At 42.3% G+C, this 21,690-nt stretch overlaps 3 protein-coding genes across 5 annotated transcripts in view; 1 reads left to right on the top strand and 2 right to left on the bottom strand.

Annotated features, from left to right (window-relative positions):
• sorcs2 (sortilin-related VPS10 domain containing receptor 2) overlaps nucleotides 1–12,413 on the bottom strand; it is a 75,916-nt gene extending 63,503 nt beyond the window's left edge. For both annotated transcript variants that reach the window (XM_077499084.1, XM_077499083.1), the window contains exon 1: nucleotides 12,021–12,413. In XM_077499084.1, the coding sequence (XP_077355210.1) occupies nucleotides 12,021–12,353 (333 nt within the window). In that variant the 5' untranslated portion in view covers nucleotides 12,354–12,413. The remainder of the gene's footprint in view (nucleotides 1–12,020) is intronic.
• The window catches only part of tada2b (transcriptional adaptor 2B), a 52,460-nt gene extending 31,584 nt beyond the window's left edge, over nucleotides 1–20,876 (bottom strand). The window contains exons 1-5 of one of the 2 annotated variants that reach the window (XM_077499085.1): nucleotides 20,589–20,876; nucleotides 18,832–20,104; nucleotides 18,581–18,735; nucleotides 16,155–16,216; nucleotides 13,839–16,092 (exon numbers count right to left, since the gene is read on the bottom strand). In XM_077499085.1, coding sequence (XP_077355211.1) covers nucleotides 18,932–20,104; nucleotides 20,589–20,858 — 1,443 coding nt within the window. In that variant the 5' untranslated portion in view covers nucleotides 20,859–20,876 and the 3' untranslated portion in view covers nucleotides 13,839–16,092; nucleotides 16,155–16,216; nucleotides 18,581–18,735; nucleotides 18,832–18,931. The remainder of the gene's footprint in view (nucleotides 1–13,838; nucleotides 16,093–16,154; nucleotides 16,217–18,580; nucleotides 18,736–18,831; nucleotides 20,105–20,588) is intronic. The other variant, XM_077499086.1, reaches the window with a different exon arrangement.
• grpel1 (GrpE-like 1, mitochondrial) lies at nucleotides 15,328–16,766 on the top strand. The gene is made up of 4 exons (XM_077499087.1): nucleotides 15,328–15,510; nucleotides 15,963–16,107; nucleotides 16,181–16,262; nucleotides 16,335–16,766. The coding sequence occupies exons 1-4, from the start codon at nucleotides 15,455–15,457 to the stop codon at nucleotides 16,679–16,681; spliced, it is 630 nt and encodes a 209-aa protein (XP_077355213.1). The 5' UTR covers nucleotides 15,328–15,454; the 3' UTR covers nucleotides 16,682–16,766.
• Nucleotides 20,877–21,690: the final 814 nt, after the last annotated feature.

The raw sequence follows: 21,690 nt of genomic DNA, 5'->3' as shown, positions 1-21,690 counted from the left end.
ATGTTTGCCGGGTTCACACACTCCACCCGCCCCCCTGTCAGCGGATTGCACTCAGTGGAAGAATTGAAACGCAGCCAAGGATAAAATAAATACAAGACATTTTTCTGAGCTTGCTTCGATTAGACTGCGACTGCACTACATGACAGACCATCGGGAAAGAAATGATGCACTTTTAAACTCGTTTCGGTAAAACACGGATCAGAGCCACTTCTGACACAAAGTGGCCTAGGTTGTCGCGTCAAAGGTTACGCGACAATCATTGTCCTTTCTAGCAATATCCAACCTATACTTTAAGTTCATTATAACGGATGGCCTAATTCAGTGATTCTCAAAGGGTGCAGACTCCCTCTAGTGGTACACAAAAGAATCACTGAATTTAACATGTAGACTGTGCAATGTTACTGCGTCTTACGATAATATTCAAAATCAAATTGTTTTTTAAACAATATTACGCTTTCGTCGTGTATTTTTAAGTTGAAGGACAACTGGGTTAGTTAACATAAGCGCTCTTTTTCATCATGCCTTCATCCAAACCTAATCTTTACTGCGATTCAGTGATCCGGCATAGTGTTCATGCCCACTCTGAAAATGTCGCAAAACAGTGATGCATCGCAATAGAACAGACACATTGTGCAATTTTCTGGGAAAATGTCACAGAGGATTCACTAACTCCTGATTTTGAAGTCTTTTCTGCAGAGTGACTCAACAGCGCTTGGCCAGCTACGGATCGATACACTTCCAACTATACAAAGTCCGACTTGGAATGAAAGCAAGAAGAAAAAAAAAAAAAGAAAAAAAAGGCTGAACAAAAAAGTCACTCAGTAAAGTGCCAAGGCCAAACAAACCAAACGGATAGTGAACCTCCTTCTATCGTTCAGGGAATACATTCCAGGCCCACTTGCAATATTTGAAAATCTACTGAATAGGGAGACCATATTAAAGATGTTTGTGTAGTTTTACCCCTTGCATAGGTTTTGGACATAATTAATTAAAGGGGAAGTTAACCTTAAACATTTTTTGACAATAATAATATGTTATATGTGACCTCACTAGTCTAAACATGACATTCTGATTAATATTACATTTGAGGAATATAAATTATGCAGAAAAATCCAGCCGTTTTCATCCATCTCAGGGGGCGGCCATTTTTGCCACTTGCTGTCGACTGAAGATGACATCACAGTTACTCAGGACTCGGGCAACGACCAGTCACAGCTCACGTTTTCTGAAGCTGAGCTGTGATTGGTTGCTACCTCGGGCAACTGTGAGGTCATTTTCACTCGACAGCAAGTGGCAAAATGGCCACCTTCTGATATTGCTAAAAACTGCTGGATTTTGCTGCGTAACTCATCTTCCACTAATGCAATATTAATCAGAATACTGTAGACTAGTGGGGCTGCTTAGAACATATTAATGTCTAGAATTGTTATTTATTTTATTTTTTATTTTTATTTTTATTTTTTTGGGGGGGGGGGGGGGTGGGGGGGGGTTGGGGTTGGTTTTCCCTTTAAATGTATTAAACAGCAAATCATACCCTGCATCAATTTTATTGTATTCTGCAACTATTTTTTCATTATTCACTGAAGAACAATGGCGAAAGTATCCAACCCCCCAACAAAATGCATCTGACTCTCCTGCTCATTCTTATCTCAATACAGGACAATACTGGACATTATTAATCTCACCGGTTGCCTGATGCCCTGTGTACTCCTGGACTGTATGCACAAGAAGAAAAATAGGTCATTAACAGGAGTATTTGAAGAGTCCGTCTGCCCATGGACTATTATCAGATTAGCAATCTCCGATCTCGTATGAGCTTTACCATTCTTGTACCAGATGTTCCAGGTTAGACCTGGACTGTGTTGGTGAGCAACACACCTTAAAAATGGCGTCGTGGCAGTGAGTTATTGTCATACCGGCGCTTATGTTTGAAAAGGCCCGCGGGATGATAATTATAGGATATAATAGACATGCTAACAAAGAGTTCCCAGCTTGGCCTTGTTTTACTCTAACCGACCACTTAACCAATCAAGACCAATTAGCCCAGAGCAGTAAGCATGCGTATAATAACAGCCTTGCTTTTATTAAATGTCTTTAGCTGGCCTCCCGGTGGAAAGGATCCAGCGCAAACCCTGGCAAACGTTCATTTCACATCCCTTCAAGCAGTCGATTTGAACTTGACGCTCAATTTTTCCGCTTATTTCTACCACACTAGTTGGATCTAAAATAATGGTAAAAGTGCACTTAAGGACTCCCTCGCTATATTGAAGATTTGTTTGTTTTTTTAAGCCATCACTCTCAGGTTTTTTACAATGTACAATATTTACTATAATGCCCCCAAATGACAAACTGCAACCAACCCTGGATCACGTTTTCAGGCTCCACATAAAATATACTGCAATGTATTATTATTATCATTTTTAACCGAACCACAAAAACATGGTGCGATTGTCAGGGATAAAGCAGATGACACAAAGAAGAGGAAACTGGAGCTTGCCAGTGACTGAACTATTCATCTTTAGTGAAAACGACAGATGTAATACGAGCCGAAGTTCGTTCAAGTATAAACGAGAGAGCGGAAAGGCAGCAAACGCACGGGTGGCAAACATGTAACCTGCAGGAATGCTCATGTCAAAGGCGCACACGCATGCACAGCAGGTTGTAAACACACCAGAAGCAACACGCGCACGGGCAGCTGCCGCCAACCTGCTGCACATGCGCTCGGTCTTCCCTGGGTTTGTGCTCCACAGTACAGGAACATCGAGTTACAAAGGACCGTTTTTACAATCACTTCAGGTTACACACAAACATATTTACTATTTTACATCCAATCATAAATTTAATTAGTGCTGTCACTATCAAATATTTTATAAGAATTGATTAATCTATCGATTATCCAATCGATTAATTGACTAATCTGATTCATTTTAATTTAGCATTAAAATGTATTACAAAAGCATTTTTTTTTCTCTTCAGATTAGTGTTTATTAACCAGTGATTGGTGTTTATTTCATACTTCATATTCGGATAGTAATTAAAATAAGGGGGATTGATGTTACCGCTGCTGGATGCATGGATGGATGGATGGATGGATGGATGGATGTTGTACTATGTTAGCGGTTTGGTAATTGTTTTCCAATGTAAATACAAATGGTTGCACAGATTTTACTTTGATTAAAAACAAAAGATAACCAGTGTTCTTTCATGAAGGACTATTCAGAAATCAGTGATCAATTACTGTTGATATGATTAAATCAGAGGATTTGGACAATTTTAAAGATTGCTCAATTATTAAAATAGTTGTCGATTACTTTGATAATCAATTACTTGTCGATTCATCGATTAATCTTGACTGTCATGACTGTGTGTTGTTTGGGACAAGGGTTATGTTTGGGGCCAGCAACTAGTTTCAACTGGTCAGAAGCTATGTGTAGTCAGAAGCTATGTGATGTCAGGAATCTTTAATCTCTTTATCTGGTCAACAGCCAATCAGATAATTCCATGTCAGTCCTGTTAGCCACATGTCTGGCCGCAGCCAATCAGATCCATTCACTTACTATATAAGTCTAACAGAGAAGTGTGTTGGTGCTTAATTATTAATCCGTTCCACGCCTCTTGATGTTATGCGAATAAAGTGTTAAAACTCTTATTTGTGTCTGCGTTTTGGGATCCAACCCCAGAACATAACATTGACAGCTCTAAATTTAATACTGTAGCAGTTGTATTTGTGACTGACGTGTGGCCTAATAAGTCCGAAAATTATTTCTGTATGTTATTTATTGAAATGTAGAATTAAAATTAAAACACAAAAAATATCAACAAGCTTTCGCCAATTTTTAGTTAACAACCAACCATAGTTTTAAAGTTATTTTTTTTAAATTACTTTTATTTCTTAGAGTGTTTTTACTGATTACATCGTATTTTTAACCACACACTGGTAAAGAAAATAAATAAAATAAGTATAACTTTGGGGCAAGAACAGATTAATTGTATTCACATTAATATCAGTGGGAAACATTACCTTGATTTATATATGTTCCAAGTTATAAACGGGCTCAGAGAACCAATTAAGTTTGTAACTTGCGGTTCCACTTTTATATATTAACTCCATTTTTCAAGTAGATAAGGATGGGCTGTGCACTGAATTAAGCCTGGAATTGAAAAAGCAGGAAGTCTCGCACAATAGAGTGAAACAGGCAAAGCATAGAAATGTGAGTTAAAAGGTGGGTGAAATGCTTGTGTAATTCGTCGATCAAGTTTCTACCAGACATTTGACGAAGGCAAATCCTGCTCTCTGGCTTCTCTAAAAAGTGGTATGACGCATTATTATTATCTTGTATTGGCTCTCATTAGATTGGCATTATTAAAATCCTAATTACGAACTCGGAGGTGGCTCACACTGCCATGTTGTGCAGGTGCCGGCCACGCTAATTGGAGCCAATCTGACCCGCAAAATTGTGTCCCTCCCTCATGAAATTCCCATCAGGGTTTTACTTCATTTTATCCGACAGCGTTTTTTTTTCTCTCTCTCTCCAGTAGCGTTGCGTCTGGGTTTTACAAAGCAGACGGTTGGGGGTATGATGGGATGTTCCTGCTTCCACCTTCTGTCAGGGAAGCTCTCGGCCCAGCGTGACAGAGCCTCACATCAAATAAAGCCGCTGGGAAATCTGGGAAAGCTTTCCCGAGATAGAAATAGAGATTACGCTCAAACTTGAGGCACCTTGAAGATGGAGATAATCCTCTGTGCCGGGTGTGCGAGGTGATCAGCTGCAATATTTACACAACCACCACCAGCTTGGGGCACAATTAGAAGCCAACAATTGAGCCAGCTCACTCTTTCCCTCTCAGAGCTGCTTACCGATGACTTAAGAAGCGGTGATAATGAGAATGAGGTCATGGTTGGGGGTTGTGGGGGCGCGGCGGGGTAGACATTGTGACAGATGTGGGAAGACATACCAAGATTTGCTGCAAAAAATGGGCTTTGCTGAAAAAAATGGGCTTAAAAAAAACAACACAAACAAAAAAGGAATATATTACTTCAATTTAACCACATCTATCCACTAATACAAGAGAGAAAAATTGACTTGTGTATTGAAACTATCCATCCATTTTCTATACAGCTTATCCTCCTTAGTCTATCCATACATCGACACCAATAGAATAATATATTTCTTATTATAAGTTAAACAGTAATCAAATAAAACCATACAGTACTTTTGCCACCTCCGGTCGTGCAGGTATACCTATTGGAGTGGCCAACACGAGTGTTTATCAGCGCCCACCTGCCTGCATCTCCTTTCAATCGCAAAGACGATGAGTGGGCGAGAGACGGAGCGAGCTGAAGGAAGCAGCAACAATCTAGAAATCCTGATCACCTTCATATTGTAATAAAGTCAGAAAGATATGTCCACTTGTGCCTTCCGATATTACTAATGGTACGTGAAATATTCAGTAAATATAATGGCTGTAAACATGTAAAGACTGAGAACAACGTACAGTATTATACGCATTTTTCATTAGAGCGCCTCGTTGCTGGCTGTGAGTGTACGCATGTCATTCGGAGAAAGACAGAATAATTAGGAGGAGCATGGATTTTTTTTTCTTTTCAAGAGTCCAACTTTACAGCCAATGTGTGGGAAGTCACTTTGCGCTGGTGTGGACACTTTAGAGCGCCTAGTTGTCACGCCGCGACGACCCAGTGAGATAGATTCCAGCCACCAGGGACTAATAGCGGATATATTTTTGTGGCTTCAACATGTAGTTATGTATAAGAAAGATGCTAAATAAAGCGGCCTCCATGTTTCCAGGTCATAGTACTGTTTTTTTCATTGACAGTTGACAATTTAGCAAGGTGTGGCTTGAGCGCATTCAGAGGACACGCCCACAGCTTCATTTTTCATAATTTTGAAATCTCCTTTTTGATACCATTCAAATTTGACATGGTTGTTAACAATACTCTTCTCTGTGGTGTGCCAAATATGTGCTGAACGGTCTCAAGAGTGAGGGCAAAGAGCACACTTGCTAACTCAAAATAAATGCTATACATCTTACCATACAAGTATGAAGTTGAGTTTAGTTGAGTATCAAACTGAACTCATTTTATGTGTTCCTTCCTCTTTTCCAGCCTCCCACACAGTCACCCCCGCCGCCGCACTAATTGCTAATCGACGTGACTCAGAAATGTACCGCTCACTTTGTTTTTCTTTTTCTTCTTTCCCTCTGAATAACGACAGGCAAGCTTCAGCCGTCGTCAACACTTGCTAAGTCCATCCTGCGTCAAGTTGATGCAAGGAATACATTTCACCGTCTTGTGGGCGGAAGCCTTTCTGTCGTCGTTACAGTAATTGGCTTGAGCGGCAAAGAGAGAGTAGCCATATCCCCGGCGAGCGGAGCGGGCCAGGTGAGGCGTGTGTGACGTGAGAACGGCTTAGTGCGGAGGAGAACACGACGCAATCTGGAAATGTGTTACCTTGAGGCATTTTAAGGGGAGGGGAGCTGACGGGAGTTCACGTGGAGTCGATTAGAGCTAACCACGGGTGTTAAAATAATTTCTAAATTATTCACATTAGAAACATTAATGCACTCCAGAATCCAGAACAGCAACCACACTGCTGGAAGACCCGCACCGGGATAAAAGTCTGGGTTTCCAGGGAAACGTGAGCGGGAACTTTCAGCCATGACAGTGAAGCTGAAGAAGGACACAACGGGGAAGTTGGGGAGAAAAACAAAAGCCCTCTGTTTCATCAAGACAAAACTGGAAGGACATGCAAAGAAACGTCTGTTGGGTTTTTGCGCAACAAACTAAAGAATTGACAGTAAGGTTAAAAAAAAAACAACAAAAAAACAATGTCGCTACTTTTAGCTCCTTTTAGTCAGTGTCCACTAAGCAAACGCTGTCATCTGCCAACATAGAAGCCATTTGAAGAAGCATTGGATGATGATCTTATCCATGGTTAGACACAGTAATCCAAAGCGCTTTTATGCTTGGCACAAGTGACTCTATTGTTTCTGGCTTCAATCTGCCATCAGAGAGGACAAAGGCAGTGGGCTAGTTCGTGTTCAGCATGCCAGGTAGAACTTTAATTGATATACTGTAGGTATATGCACACTGGGGGCTGACATTTTGATTCAAATTTGATTCTGTTTGAATTTGGACAATTGAATGGTGAGAATATGAGCTGAAAAACACCAAAAACATGGCGGCATTCCACTAATTATATCTCCATGAAAGTCTCCCGACATTGTATGCGACACACTGAATGCCTTGTAATCAATTAATTAAGCAATTACAGCATCATAGCAACTTCCCGGAAGCCACAATTACAGGGGATCAGCAAACCACAGTGCTACTCTAACTTCACCACAATTAACTAGCACAATTTATAACTTTTTCAAGTTATCAGCCATTGTCCGGCATAAGAACATCCATCCATCCATTTTCTTGACCGCTTATTCCTCACAACGGTCGCGGGGGTGCTGGAGCCTATCTCAGCTGGTTTTGGGCAGTACTAGGCGGGGTACACCCTGGACTGGTTGCCAGCCAATCACAGGGCCTAAGAACATTTCTTGTAAAAATTTATTTTCCCATTTTGGAAAAATGTATTCAATAAATGATATAATCATATAATAAAGTAGTCCTTGTTCCTCTCTGATGCTGTATTATCACTTTTCTGTGAGACAAAGCAAGACGTCTGCGGTAACGGAGTCACCAGATGCATGATAACTTTCTGTTCATGTGTGTACATGTAAAGGGTTAACCGTTTTCCCTATATGTTCATTGGAACATAATCAGAATCATAAAAAAAATATGAGTGAGCGCGACGATAAAATTAAGTGGAATTGAAGTGAATTTGTCCCTTTTAAATTGTTGCTCTACATTCTGACTACTGTATACATAAAAAATTACTAATGGCAACCTATTGAGTCACTTAGTAGTGAAACTCTTCTTTATTATGAATGTCTGCATTACACTGCCCCCTGATGGCCAAGGTGCACATACCAGACAGAACACAAAGTCAATAGGCATTGGCACATGAAGTCATGATGCACAAAGTGTTTATTCTTTACAAGATTGTGTAGTGCTATTTTTTCTGACAAAATCAGGTTAGTTCCGATTGGATTTCAAGTGCAGTATACCTTACAAATATGATTACAGTATTATGAGTCATTTGTCAGTAAAGATAAATGGCCTAATAATCACTTTGTCTCATGTTAGAATGTTACCCGTTCCAATTTCTGTCCCTAGAAGGCCGACTTGGCCAGGAAGCTTCAACTCACTGCTGTTATTAATAACACTTACAGTATATCCTCCAGACACAAGACAGTAACACAGCAAAATGTGTCATCTGAACCCTCAGTGACAAAATGATTTATGTAAGGCAGCCAGGAGCGATTAGCAAATGCTCAGCGGTGCCGGGCCAGGTCCAGCGACGACCGCGCTGGATGACAAACCACGGGAGCGGGTGGAATTCACATGGAAGGAGGACATGAGGAAAACGAAGCTAGGACGGCGGATGATTTACAGTGTGGATGCTTCTGGAGTGTCTCGAACAAAGGGCGACGAGATAAACGATGAGAAAAGTTCGGCTCACATGTGCAAACAATTTCCCGCCACAGAACAACCGGGGGCCAAATGAACTGTCTGTTCTGCATGTGAAGCATGTGAAGCGTGAACAAATGCCTTTCACATTAAGTCAGGGACATGGAGACACACACACTAGTGGTTATGCAAATAATGACAAGATCTATACATCATAGCTGCATTACTTCTTGTACATGCTATGTGGATGTAAGAGTTTTTGTTGTTGTCCATCAGATTTAAAAAGAGTTTTTATTTACATTCTGTCTTATCATTTTTTATGAGTAGTTAGCATGTCTCAGGTTCGAGTCCAGGCTCCGGCCTTCCTGAGTTTGCATGTTCTCCCCGTGACTGCGTGGGTCTTCTCCGGGTGCTCCAGTCTCCTCCCACATTCCAAAGACATGCAGGCAGGTTAATTGGGCACTCTGAATTGTCCCTATGTGTGCTTGTGAGTGTGAGTGTTGTTCGTCTCTGTGCGCCCTGCAATTGGCTGGCAACCAGTTCAGGGTGTACCCTGCCTACTCCACAAAGCCAGCTGAGATAGGCTCCAGCACCTCCCGCGACCCTTGTGAGGAATAAGCCGTCTAGAAAATGGATGGATGGACAGATATTGCACTACAGTTCATTTTGTTGTATGTTAAAAACAAGTGAAATTTGTGGTGGGTTTTAATGGCATTTAATTCCATTTATTTGGGGTTTTTAATATTATTTGTACCGAGAGGTGACTAGTTTACGGCTGGGGAGAGAATGGTCTGTCCACAGTCGCACAAACACAGGAAGCCTATTAAACTGCCGTGGTTTTGCATGCTCCAGTGTGTCAAAGTGGCGTTATTATGCAAGCAAGTCAGCACATTTCCTCTTTTTAATCTTTATTTCTTCGTGCTGATGCCCTGGGCTGGCTCGCAAGGGAAACTGTTGAGCCGGGAGTAAATATATTAAAATTGATCCCCGGTACATTTACAAGGAAGCTGCTCAATATGAAAAGTATCAACAAAAATATCTCAGATAGTCAGCGGAGTAATAAAAAGGGAACCCGCGTGTGTATTATTAGACTGCCGCTGCTTTGACCTCATCAATATTGCATTCATAAAAAGCTGACGACGTGAACGGTGAACTTTTATCCCTATTCGACGTCTGTGGTTTCTTTTTCGGCGTTCCTTGAGAAACTGCTTCTAAAACGGGGGAGCTGACTTTGCTTTGGAAGCTGCTGAGCTACGGGGAAAAGAGCTCATTCAAAATGTCCAATCGTAGCAAGAGAGGACGCGCAGCAGGATCCAAGTGGCAATTACGCCACCATTCATCTTGGAATTATATCACGGTGCTACTCCTCACGTGAATCACCACCTGTGATTTGGTGGTCTTCACTTCATAGGCCCAGGTGCATCCGCTTGGCTCCTCTGGGATGTCTGCCGCTCAGCATTTGAAGGCAAACAACGCGTCTTCAGGCCCCGGCCATCTATCAAGGGCTCTACTCATAAATGTCAGCCCTGGAGAAATTAAATGGCACTATTTCTCCGTGTTATTGGGCTGGGATGAACCTTTGATTGAGGAGGAATCAAACTGAGCGCCTTGTCCAGCATAATCATAAAATGCCTGCAGCTGGCTAAGAGGAAAAGATGGTGAAAAGGAACTTCATCAAGTCGATGGATGAGGCTATTGGATGGATTGTATTGCTCTTAAAATACTAGGCATCATTTAGAAACCACTAGACAGATTGACAGTCTTGAAACAGTAAAAGCATCCAAGTCGAAAGGCTGTTCCAAGATTGTATCAATGACGAGTAACTTCACTGAGGCCAAACAATGCTAATTTGGAATAACACCAATTACAACATCACATTTACGAGAGCCCCACCGGTCACTCTTCGACAAATGAAGTTAAAGATCATTTATATATATATATAAAAGCTATTGACTCGATAGAGTCTATAGAATTTAGTGTGTAATGTACCTCTGGAGCATATTCAATGAGAGTCACAGTGACCTGAACATTCAAAAACTACATGTTTAGAGCTGTAATTTCAATACAGTGATACTGTAGCAAATTTTTTGTTCATGTTATTCATGCCGAGCACCAATTTGTCACCCAGCTCTTGGATGGTCAGCAGTTTTGCCATCAAAAAGCAAGCCCTGCCCACCAAGACATTGTCAACATTGACTGTATACATTGACCGCTACTGTACTACAAAGTTCACCCACTATAGCAGAAACCAGGAGTTCACTGGCACATCAAATAATTCAGAGATTTCCAACAGTCCTCATAATTTTACAACAATGTTAATTATATTAATGTGCACAGCAAATGACTTTTCTGCAGCTGCGTGCAGTGTCCCAGCCACACAAAGGCTGTGACAACCAGCGATGTCTCCAACATGCAACATCCACCACAAAGACCGCTCTTGTTTACAAAGCCCGTAAATGTCAAAATAGAAGCCCTAATGGAGGCAACTGGACTCTTCTCGGCCGTTGAAGCCATTTAAAAAAAAAAAAATTCTACACTGACTGAAAAAGAAGAAATTCGTTCTCCTCTCTCACTTCGTCGTTTTTCACCAATTGCACATCACTAAAATAGCAACAAAATTTATCTTCATCAGAATTGGATATACAACAAAGAAAGACACTTGAGTTACTGTTTGCTCAACATCAAGGTCAGTTTACTAAAGATTGCTCTTGTTCTGGTTCTGAAAGTGGAGCTGGGCCTCTCTGCTGCTGCTCAGCAAAGGGGTGGGCCTATTTTTGTGGGATACGGTGCTAATGGCTACCCTAAAATCTGTGACTTTTGGTTTTAATTTTTTGATATTATATGCAAAAAATGCAGAATTGCTTCACATTCCTTTACATGTGATGGATTGTTTTTACTGCTGTTGTGCCCATTGTTCTCTCATCTTTCCCTTATTGACATAGGCAAGGGGTTGCTCATGTGAGGACTGAACCCCACTGTGAAATTCAGTTGGTTGTCTTCCACAATGCCTTGCTCAATATCTGCTCAAACTGCCTTGAGGTAACTCATACGCTATATAATTAAAATGATGACTTGTCAAATAAATTAAAGTCAAAGTGTGGCCCACGTACCCTTGAATTCTTTCTGAAAGTTTGGCCACCAATAAACAACACTGGCACAAATTGGAAGCATCGCATTGTTCACACCTTCTGGCCTAGATGGAACCAATGAATACAGCTTCTGTTTAAACAAACCTGCAACATAATGCTCTAGCCACAACGCCTTTTGTGGTGAGCGGTGGAGTCGGTTCCACAAAGGAAGCCAAACAACAATAAATAACCAAATGAGGTGCTCAATGCAACCAGGTGGCGCACCTGCATGCGTAAAGAAGACACGCACGGTGCGTCACAGTCTCCCCCGGTGAGAACAATAACTTGTCTCCCATCATGTGGATGGTGGGACTGGGTGGCACAAAGAGGGTGTGGATGCTTCGGCTACTTACGCTGCTGTTCTCCCCTGTCCAGTGGACCATCGCCTGGTTGTGCGTTGCATCTCCTTTAAGCACGAACGAGCTGCTTTGAAGGGACATTTGTTTTTCCCGGGACAGCGCTCTCCTGAGGCGAGGGGAGCTCTCCGAGCCCTCGGTGCCGGCCGCGTCCTCACCTCCATCCGCCGGGGAACCTTCCGCGCGTCCTCCGCGTCCCACGTCCGGCCCTCGGTGGTCCCCGACGCGCCCGCGGTCACACCGCGCCGGTCCCATCATCGCGGTCACCGCGGTGACGGTTAAGAGCAAGACGCAGAGGCGCGCGGAGGAGGGGAGCGCTGCTTTGGCCATGCTTTTGGCCTGGAGATGGAGCAGGAGACTGAAGGAAGATGGATAGGTGTGTACTGTGTGCTGAGCGAGGGAGTGTGCGAGGGAGGCGGGGGGCGACCGGGTGGAGATAGTGGGAACAACGTGGACGCGTCTCGGTGCCAAACTGTACCACAAGACGGCGCACTGGCGCCACCTGGTGCTGAGCAGCCCCCCAAACAACGACTGAACTTCAACAAAATCAGCCGCCTCATCTTCAATATTCAGAAAAAAATGGAATACTGTACAGCATTTGCAGTACATTCACGTTATTATTTTTTTACTCACGAAGTTTCCCATTTCAGTGTTAAAGTTGCAGTAGGCTACGTGAAAAATTTGCATGATTTTTCATGGCGTTGTCTATTTTTTATTTTTTGCAATAAGCTAGTGTTCCTGAGTCTCACCATTCCACTTCATTCTACAATAAGAGCACTTTAAAATAACCACAGCTGTTTCCTTAAAATGGAACCCAGGGCAGCAGATACAATGAAAACAGCAGAGGCCGCAGAATTGCACTATGTGGAACACCATACGTTCCGTTATACATGTAAATTCATATTGCACATATTCGTCTTTTTTTTTTTTTTTTTGCTTGACATAGTTAGTATGAAGGGATTACAATAATAAAGCAACCAGACAATGTACCATCACAACAGCCACCTTCACCTGTAGCTAATGATGGCCAAGTGGGGCATATCATCACCAATTGAGACTGACTCACGGAGCCCCTGGGGTTTGATCGAACCCAGGTTAAGAACCACAGTCCTAGTTGCTTCTTATTTGAACGCAGTTTTAAACCACAACCAAAAATTACATAGCTCTTTTTCAATTCACACAGAAAATAGACATCTGCTTTTGCATTTGAACATAAAAGTCTAACATTTATCAAATAAAGGTAATTTGAGTTGAACTGTAATTTCAGAAGTGCCGCAATAACAGATTTTCACATCAGAGATATTTCATTTTGTAACAGCAGGGTGTTATTCCGCTGCCCAGCAAGGAGGAAGTACATCAGCATTAATATTTGATGCAGGTGAGAGCCATCGTCACCTTCTCACTTTTTCTGTCATGTTTTGATATGTTTTGGTCTCTCTTTTCACCTCAACTCAACACATTACTTTTGAAATTATTTAGCAAAACACAAAACTGAATGATATGGAATAGTACAGCGAGCATCATGACTAAAATGGGTCAGATCACATTGCACATTCGATTGTTATGCTATTACTGTTCCTTTCAAAGGACATTCAAGAGACTGCAGCACGGTAAAGTTAAAACACAAAATATTCCACAGAAGAAAAATTAATGGAATGTTCCACGCCAATAATGAGGTGCCAATAATGAGGTGGGACTCCTCGCTCCTCAAAGTCATTCCCATCGCCTTACTCATGCAGAGCACTTAAAAAGCTCCGCCTCGGCTATGTCACGGCGTGTCATCCGGAATTACAAATGATGCGTTTAATGACTCACCTACAGCCCACGAGACCCAGAGCAAGGCCACGAAGCACACAGATGCTGCCCTTCGCCAGGTCTGAATGAGAATGTGGCCTGTAAAAGAGAAAAGGAGATGCAGTAAACTAGTGCTTTGGTGACATTTTTTTTTCCTTTGCATGTTGGTGCCAAGGAACAATTTTGAAGTGAGGGAAGGGGCTTCTTTTAGACACGACAAAGCCCTGGCTAACATAAAAGTAGTGTTTTGAAGTCATCTGATGGCATCTATAAGCAATTCTCAAACATGTTGAGATGGTCACGAGTATGACTCACAATGATGACATCTCAATTGTGAAATTTGGGCCTGCTTAGTTCAACACAGGCGATAGAGTTGCAGGAATAGAAGACAACTGCACCATCTAGTGGAAGAGTATGTCATTATTCTACCTGTTACGTTACTATGGCATGCGTTGCTGCCTGGAACTATGGCCTGAAATGTTATATGTATGGAAAATAACACTTTTGTACTTCATGGAAAAAAATACAGTAATGGCATAATTAAATAGAATGTCAATGACCGAGCAGTTTGTGCATCAGTATTAATTAAATGTGACTTGGCCACCTTGGCCATACAACACAACAATGCAGAAATACACGAAGAAGACATTCACAATTACTGCGACCCAGTACAGTATACGATCCAGCAATAATATTAGTTGCTTTTTCTGAGAGGATATTTGAAATATGACAATGTGACTACTGATGCTATGCTGATGCTCGTCTGTTTTTTGTTTTTTTGCATCAGGACATGTACTGAAATGTATTCATCACATGCCTAAAATAACCATTTCACACAAAAAAAAAGCCAAATAAAGAGAGATTTCACATATTTACTTAACATTCTCCTTCCACATTTCTTGAGCGATTCACATTAGATCTTAATTCGAAATATATAGTAATGCCTAAAGAAACTGCATTCTTGAGTTCAATAAACTTTTTCCAAGGGATTAAGAGTAAGGACAGAGTTGAAATGTATTTATTTTCAGCTAGCTGTGAGTTTAAGAACAAACGAATAACAAACTTTTTAAAATTTGCAATATCGTCATAGGCATTGTATATATAATTCACAGAACCTCTGAGTGTGAACATAATTCACTATAATCCGCTTTTTTTTTTTTTGCCCTGCAGTACGTACTTTTTTTCTTTTCATTTTTTTTTTAACACAAATATAGCTGTACTTCAACTTCAAGTACAGTGTGGTTTTGAAAGTACTGTACATTCGCCACCTTTGTTCGTAAAAAAACACTTTATAGTGAAAACATAAGCAGTTTTTGTAACTAAACTGAGAATTATTAATAATTTAATACAATTATTGTTTGTTTTATTACATAATTTGCACCCAATACTAACCTGCGGATATTAACCTTTAAATCAACTGTCCTTGATCACGTGTGTGGGTTTTCACGTTTGCTTTAGTGCAACCAAACTATATCTCGCTGTCATCCCCTCTTGCAAAAGCGATTGGTTGGACAACATACGTTCCGCCTCTTCTCATACCTGATTGGTTAGCCCTTATGACATCGGCCATCACTTTCTAGTCTCCTGTCAAGCGTGTGTTCCAAGGAGGATTCTCGCTCGCTTAATTAAGTCGGAAAATGGCGAATTTGTGCATACGGAGCTACTCACTCGGAGCTTTGCGCAACGTTTTAAGGTTAGCAACATTTCGTTTTGACTTTAAAAGTATGTCGATGTGTTTGGTGCGTGAATAGCGTGTAAATGTTAGCATCGCGAAATAGTGTGATGACATAATTGGACAATGGATATACTAGGGGTACCGTACTATTATATACGAAAGGAAAAGCGTACATTACCTTAATTGGTGGGCTTAATGCTGGAATTTAAAAAAAAGTGGATTATATACATCAGTTCGTCGAAGGATAGTTATCGAACACTCCTCGGGCGCGCTGGAAATGACGTCATTTCTGTCGCATAATTACGTCAGCATGTTGCCCTCCAGTAATAAATAGTGTTGGTAAATTATAATATTGTTTTTAAAACGTATTTTCCAGAATTATTAGCAAGAACACACTTGTATTTGTTTACTCTTTCTATATTGGCTCAATGCGTCATGTGCAATAAATTAACGTGTTTTTGTTTTCCCAGAGCATCCCCACGGAGACTATGCACAGCCACCCAGCAGAAGAATGGACAGGGCTCAGAGGAGGCGTCCGCCGAACCCGAACAGAGCACGACAGAGAAGGTCCTGGCCGAGAAGACGCAGCTGGAGGATCAGCTGAAAGAGATGACCGTAAGTCGGACACTGTCTGGCGTAACTGCTCCGCCGAAAAGTCCTACCTGACTACTCCTTTGTCCCTCCTCAGGACAAATACAAGCGAGCCTTGGCGGACACAGAGAACCTACGGACAAGGAGTCAAAGGATGATTCAGGAAGCTAAATTATACGGTAAACACAACTCAAGTGAATCACATATATTGTGCGATGTAATAAATATGTAATCAATTATTGCGCCACCAGGTATTCAGGGCTTCTGCGAGGACCTGCTGGAGGTGGCCGACATTTTAGAGAAGGCCAAGGAAAGTGTACCCAAGGAGGAAGTGACGAGCCAGAACCCTCACCTAAAGAACCTCTATGATGGCTTGGTGATGACGGATGTCCAGATCCAGAAGGTGTTCACCAAGCACAGCCTGGTCAAGCTCAACCCGTACGGCCACAAGTTTGACCCGTACGAGCACGAGGCGCTCTACCACGCCCCCGCCGAGGGAAAGGAGCCTGGCACTGTCACCGCGGTAACCAAAGTGGGCTACAAGCTTCATGGGCGCACCCTCAGGCCGGCATTGGTCGGCGTGGCTAAAGCCTCCTAAGAAAGATGGGGGCCCACGCGGACATTTGGCGTGTTCGCCATCACTGGACTGAACGTCACAATAAACTGACCAAACTTTGACCTCAGTCCTGTCCGTGAATTTCTTAAGTTGGCAGGACCGGTGAGAACGCAGGCGTCACCAGCCATAGAAATATGAATAAAATCAATAAGTGAACATCAAACAGAATTGTGTATTTCAAGTAACTTTGCCTTAGAAATGCCCATGCTAGCTTAATGCTAACAAGGTAAATCCCATAGACGTGCTTACGATTATCATTGATAACCCTTAACACAACAGATACAATGAAGAGCACATGTTGATGGATATCACAACAGTTACATGCATATATTCTTTATCCGCTGCAAAAAACAACTATTGCAGCTTATCCAGAGTCACTGAAAGTAGTGCGACTTGTTTGTATGTGTTTTACACTGACCCCCTAGTGGCCAAGATGGGCACAACAGGAGCAACACTTTGAATTAAATTGAAGTATGAAATCACGATGCACAGCGAGTGTACTACTTTACGTTCTATTTAATTATTATATAAAGTACAAAATTAGATAAAGTGCTATAACCCTTATTAAAAAAAATAGTTTTTTGGAGATGAGGCTGGAATAGATGAATGGCATCCATTCAATCATTCCAATCAAACAAGTTTGACAGCCTTAAATTGAGAAGTTCCCATGTTTAATACATGTCAATACATATGACACTGCCACTCCAGGACAGCAAATCCTGCAGCTTCTTCTGTGCAATACAAAATTCTTTTTTTTTTTTTTAAACTTACAAAAGCTATTATAAAAATAATACCATGATGGAAAATACTGTACAGGTCACCAGTAATTATTTGTTTCCCCCCATTTATACATCACTTTACAAAGGGTCAGATTAATATGCGGGATAGAATAAAAATGCCGTCGGGCAAAACGCTGAGAAAGGTTTCATTTCACAGTCCTAAATCGTTTTTATATGATGATGGTTAGCGGTGCAAAATTCTGGGACTTTTGCAACACTATTGGCAGACCCAAAATACTGACAATTCACCCTGTCCTTTGCAAACAGCAAAATATGGCTCTTTTGTCCGTAGTCTTGAAAATATGAAATACAAAAATATGAAAATACAGTGAACCCACACCCTGTCACATATTTTTAGGAAATCGTTTTTATGTAATAAGGCAAGTCCTAATTTTGAATTGCTTGCCGTTAGTGTAGTACCACGATGTGCTACAACATTCCAGGCAGTACTGTTTGACTGGATGAAATGCAGGTTAAGAGCAGTAAGAAGCAGAGAAGGCCCCCGTCCACATCAAAATTAGGGCTTTAATCAGGCGATATTAGCGCATTTAAAATGATCAGATTTTTTTTTTGCCAATTCTTAAGCTTTTTTTTTTTTTTTTTACATTAACATTAAAACGTAAGACTAATATAACAAAAAAAAGAAAATTGCTGACTTTTGCCGTTTTTTTTCTCCCTCTGTAAAATACTGTAAGAGTCAAATTTTCTGCAACGTAAATCGTATTTTGCAAGCGCTAAGGTACCGAAAAATAAAAATATTATTATTATTGTTATTTTACCAATTACCGGTATATATTTTTGTTTAATCAACCTGGCAATTAATCCAATATTGGAATTATATTCACCCAAATATCGGCATCAACATCGCACTTAAATCTTTTATCTTAACATCCATGCTAATTCCATTAGCCCGTCTAAGGGTCTCACATTACATGTTAGCACTAAGCTACTGGAGATTGCAGTTTATGGTTTGGTTGAACATTTTGGTTTAAATAATAAATATGCAATGTTATACTTTGAAAAATATATTTTAATACATTTCAGTGGGTTTTATTAAGTTAACTGAAAACGTGTTTGAAGTAATACAAATTTAGATTTTCACCTATTGCGGGTGGGTCCAGACCACATCATGTCACTGTACACAAAGCAGAAGGCCATTTTGTCCTGTACTGCCACCTGCTGTCAACTGAAATTCACATTCCAGCCTGCGAAGTCACTTTTCCTTTGACTCGTTTCTTGACAGCGCGAGAGTCGGAACTGGTGAAAGAAAGTTAAGCTGTGAGTGAGTGATGTCAATATTTTTTTGAAACCATATTAAGATTTTTGAGGGTGTTTCTGGAACGTATCCCTCACCATAAATGGGGGATTCACTGTATTTCTTCACCAGCGAGGACTTTCACTGTACACATTCACAATTTCCCAGTCAGTAGTTTTGTCTCTACCTGTCTTGGGTCTAAACAGCGTCTCTGGATATCCAGCCGCTCTCTGTGAGGAAGGTGACGATGCGTTTCCTGAGGACTTTGTCCAGGTAGCTGGGCAGCCGGCTCTTGGAAGGGACGCCCTGTCTCTTCTGCAGGTGGTCCTTGATGATGATGGTTTTGACGGTCAGGTAGCGCGCGGGGCTCAAGTTGAGCGAGTAGCACAGCACCTTCTCGCGGTCCGACAGCAGCTCGAAGCCCGTCAAGTTCTCGATGGCAGCGAACTCGCCCTCTTTGGCTTCCTCCTTGATGGCGCAACCCGCCCCGAGCCCACCGGGCGCGCCTCCACCACCCCCTCCTCCGCCGGGTGCCGTACCAGAACCGAGCCCGCCGCCCCGCTTGGACATGACCACGCTTTTGTTCTCCTTGCGTTTCTCCCGTTTGTGGCGCGCCGCCTCGTACTCGGCCGCCTCATCCAGGCGGGCGATGCCGTTGCGGCGGCACCGCTGCAGCTCTCTCACTTTCGCCCTGAGCGCGCGCTCTTTATGCATGTTCTCGAAGAGCTCCTCCACTTCTCGGTGGGCCATGAACTGGCAGAGCCCCCGCAGGCGCACCCGCTGCTCCTTCTCCTCCTTGTTGATCTTCCTTTTTGGCGTGGTGGGAACCGGCGGGCACGTTCCCGCTGTTGTCGCGGAACCCGGCGCCATCGTGCCGGCACCCGCTCCAACCGTGACTCCCGGCGACTTCTCCTTGTCCCGCGTCTCTTTCTTGTCCCGGCCCAGGAAGACGGGCACCAGGCTGTAGTCCCGAGCGATGTTCTTCCGCCGTTGCCGCTCGCGGAGTTTGCGCACGTACATGTCCACGTGGGCGCGCTTCATCTCGATTTCCACATCCTCGTCGTCGTAGTTGACCGACAGGCCGCTGATGAGCTTCTCGGCATCCTGGTCGTATTCAATCTCGTAGTCGTCGCGCAGTGGCATGTAGCCCAGCTGCTGCTGCTCGGCCAGGCTGATGTCCAGAGGGGGTAGTGGGACTGTGAGGCTGGGCGAAAGGGCTCCCCCGCCGGGGCACGTGTGGTCTGTCACCCGGTTGGGAATATTGTCGGGGATGCAGGCCTTTCCCAGGTTGCCGTGGATGTACATGGTCACGTAGTGGTCCATTACTTCCTGGGGAGTGCGGCTGGCTCCGACATGAGCAGCCATGTCCTCCTAAACAACAACAAAATAAAAAACAGGTACAATTTCTTCACTTGAGTAAAAATATTTTTAAAGCTTACATTTATCATAACATCTTTGCCATTATATGGAATAAAAAATACAAAAATTGCCCAGATTCACTACCAACTGGAATTTACTGAACATTTCAACCCCTGAACAACCCTCATCTTAAAAGAAAGTAACTCTGGTAAAAGTTATATAATATTACTAGAGTAAAAGTCTTTAAGTACCTGGTATTTGCTGTACTTACTTATTTATTTTTGTTTACTTATCTTTAGTTTTGTCACTACAATATAAAATCTGTATATCCTTTGCTTTGTCAAAAAATATTGTCAAAACGGGTTTGAGTGTTTTTCTGCTTCTGTCCTTTACACAAGTAACTATACAGGTATATACTTAGACATAATTACTAGGTAATGTATGCGTACGTTTTCTTCCTCTTGCAAAATGTCAATAAAGTGCAAAAAGTTCGTACCCAGTTTCCAAAGCCGTACTGTTCGATGGCATCGAGGAGCGACTGCTCTTCCCTGCTCGTCCATCCTCCCTCCGCTTCGGGACCCCAGAGGGAAAACCGACCACCGTCGACTTGCTGGTAGCCGTGCCATCTCCGGTGGTTGCCGATTTCTGCGCCCGCCGAGAAGCACTCGGGACACAGCTCGATATCGGGACAGTCGGTGCAGCGAAGCCGGAGATTGGTCACGTCTGCCAGACAGTTCACGCAGTACTTCTTCCCCAGGTCGGCCATGTTGGCTGGCTCTGCTCCTTGTTGTTGGAGGCAGACCACACGCGCATGCGCAGTGACATGAGAACGCAAACGCGTTTTGAGACCAACGCCGCCCTCTACAGGAGGAGAACTGGGACTGCGCATTTGCATGACGCCCGAAATAAAACGTTAAAAAAAACACACACATTTGTTTAGTCAAGATTTCAGTAGATATGAAACAAATAAATAAAATAAAAATAATAGTAATAATTGCCCTGCAATTGGCTGTCAACCAGTTCAGGGTGTACCCCGCCTACTACCCAAAGCCAGCTGGGATAGGCTCCAGCACCCCCGCGACCCTTGTGTGGAATACGCGGTTAAGACAATGGATGGATAATACTAATAATGCTTTCAGGTGCAAACACGAATTTATGTATTTATTTATTTACTTGTTACTTGTTTTTTTCCCACTGTTGTAAAACGCAATAATAGTATCTTTTACTGTCTCTTCATAATGTCTTTAGGTCAACCACCAATAATGCTTCGGCAATGTGTAGCTGTTGCGTTTCCGAAGGAATCGAAAAATATGTTAAAATAATGTGAGCATATAGTTGTTCCTAGTTTTTTTTAATGATAGAAATTGGTTTCCATAAGTAAACCTCGCTTTTTATTCTTCTTCTTCACGTTTTTCATGTAGGCCTATTAACAACCCAAACAGTGCTATTTTGAATTAAAGTCATTCTGCCCCACCGTCAGCAGATGGTATCACTAACACCACTTCTTTAAACTACCTGTGAGGTTTACATGTAAAAAAACAAACGTAAACTGTGAAACGCTTTTAGGATTGGTAAATAAAGTACTTATTTACATTGGC

This window comes from Festucalex cinctus, chromosome 16 (assembly GCF_051991245.1).
Source record: "Festucalex cinctus isolate MCC-2025b chromosome 16, RoL_Fcin_1.0, whole genome shotgun sequence".
In the NCBI taxonomy this organism is placed as follows: domain Eukaryota; kingdom Metazoa; phylum Chordata; class Actinopteri; order Syngnathiformes; family Syngnathidae; genus Festucalex; species Festucalex cinctus.
The sequence above is the reverse complement of the archived record's forward strand: the minus strand, read 5'-3'. Positions and strand labels throughout refer to the sequence as shown.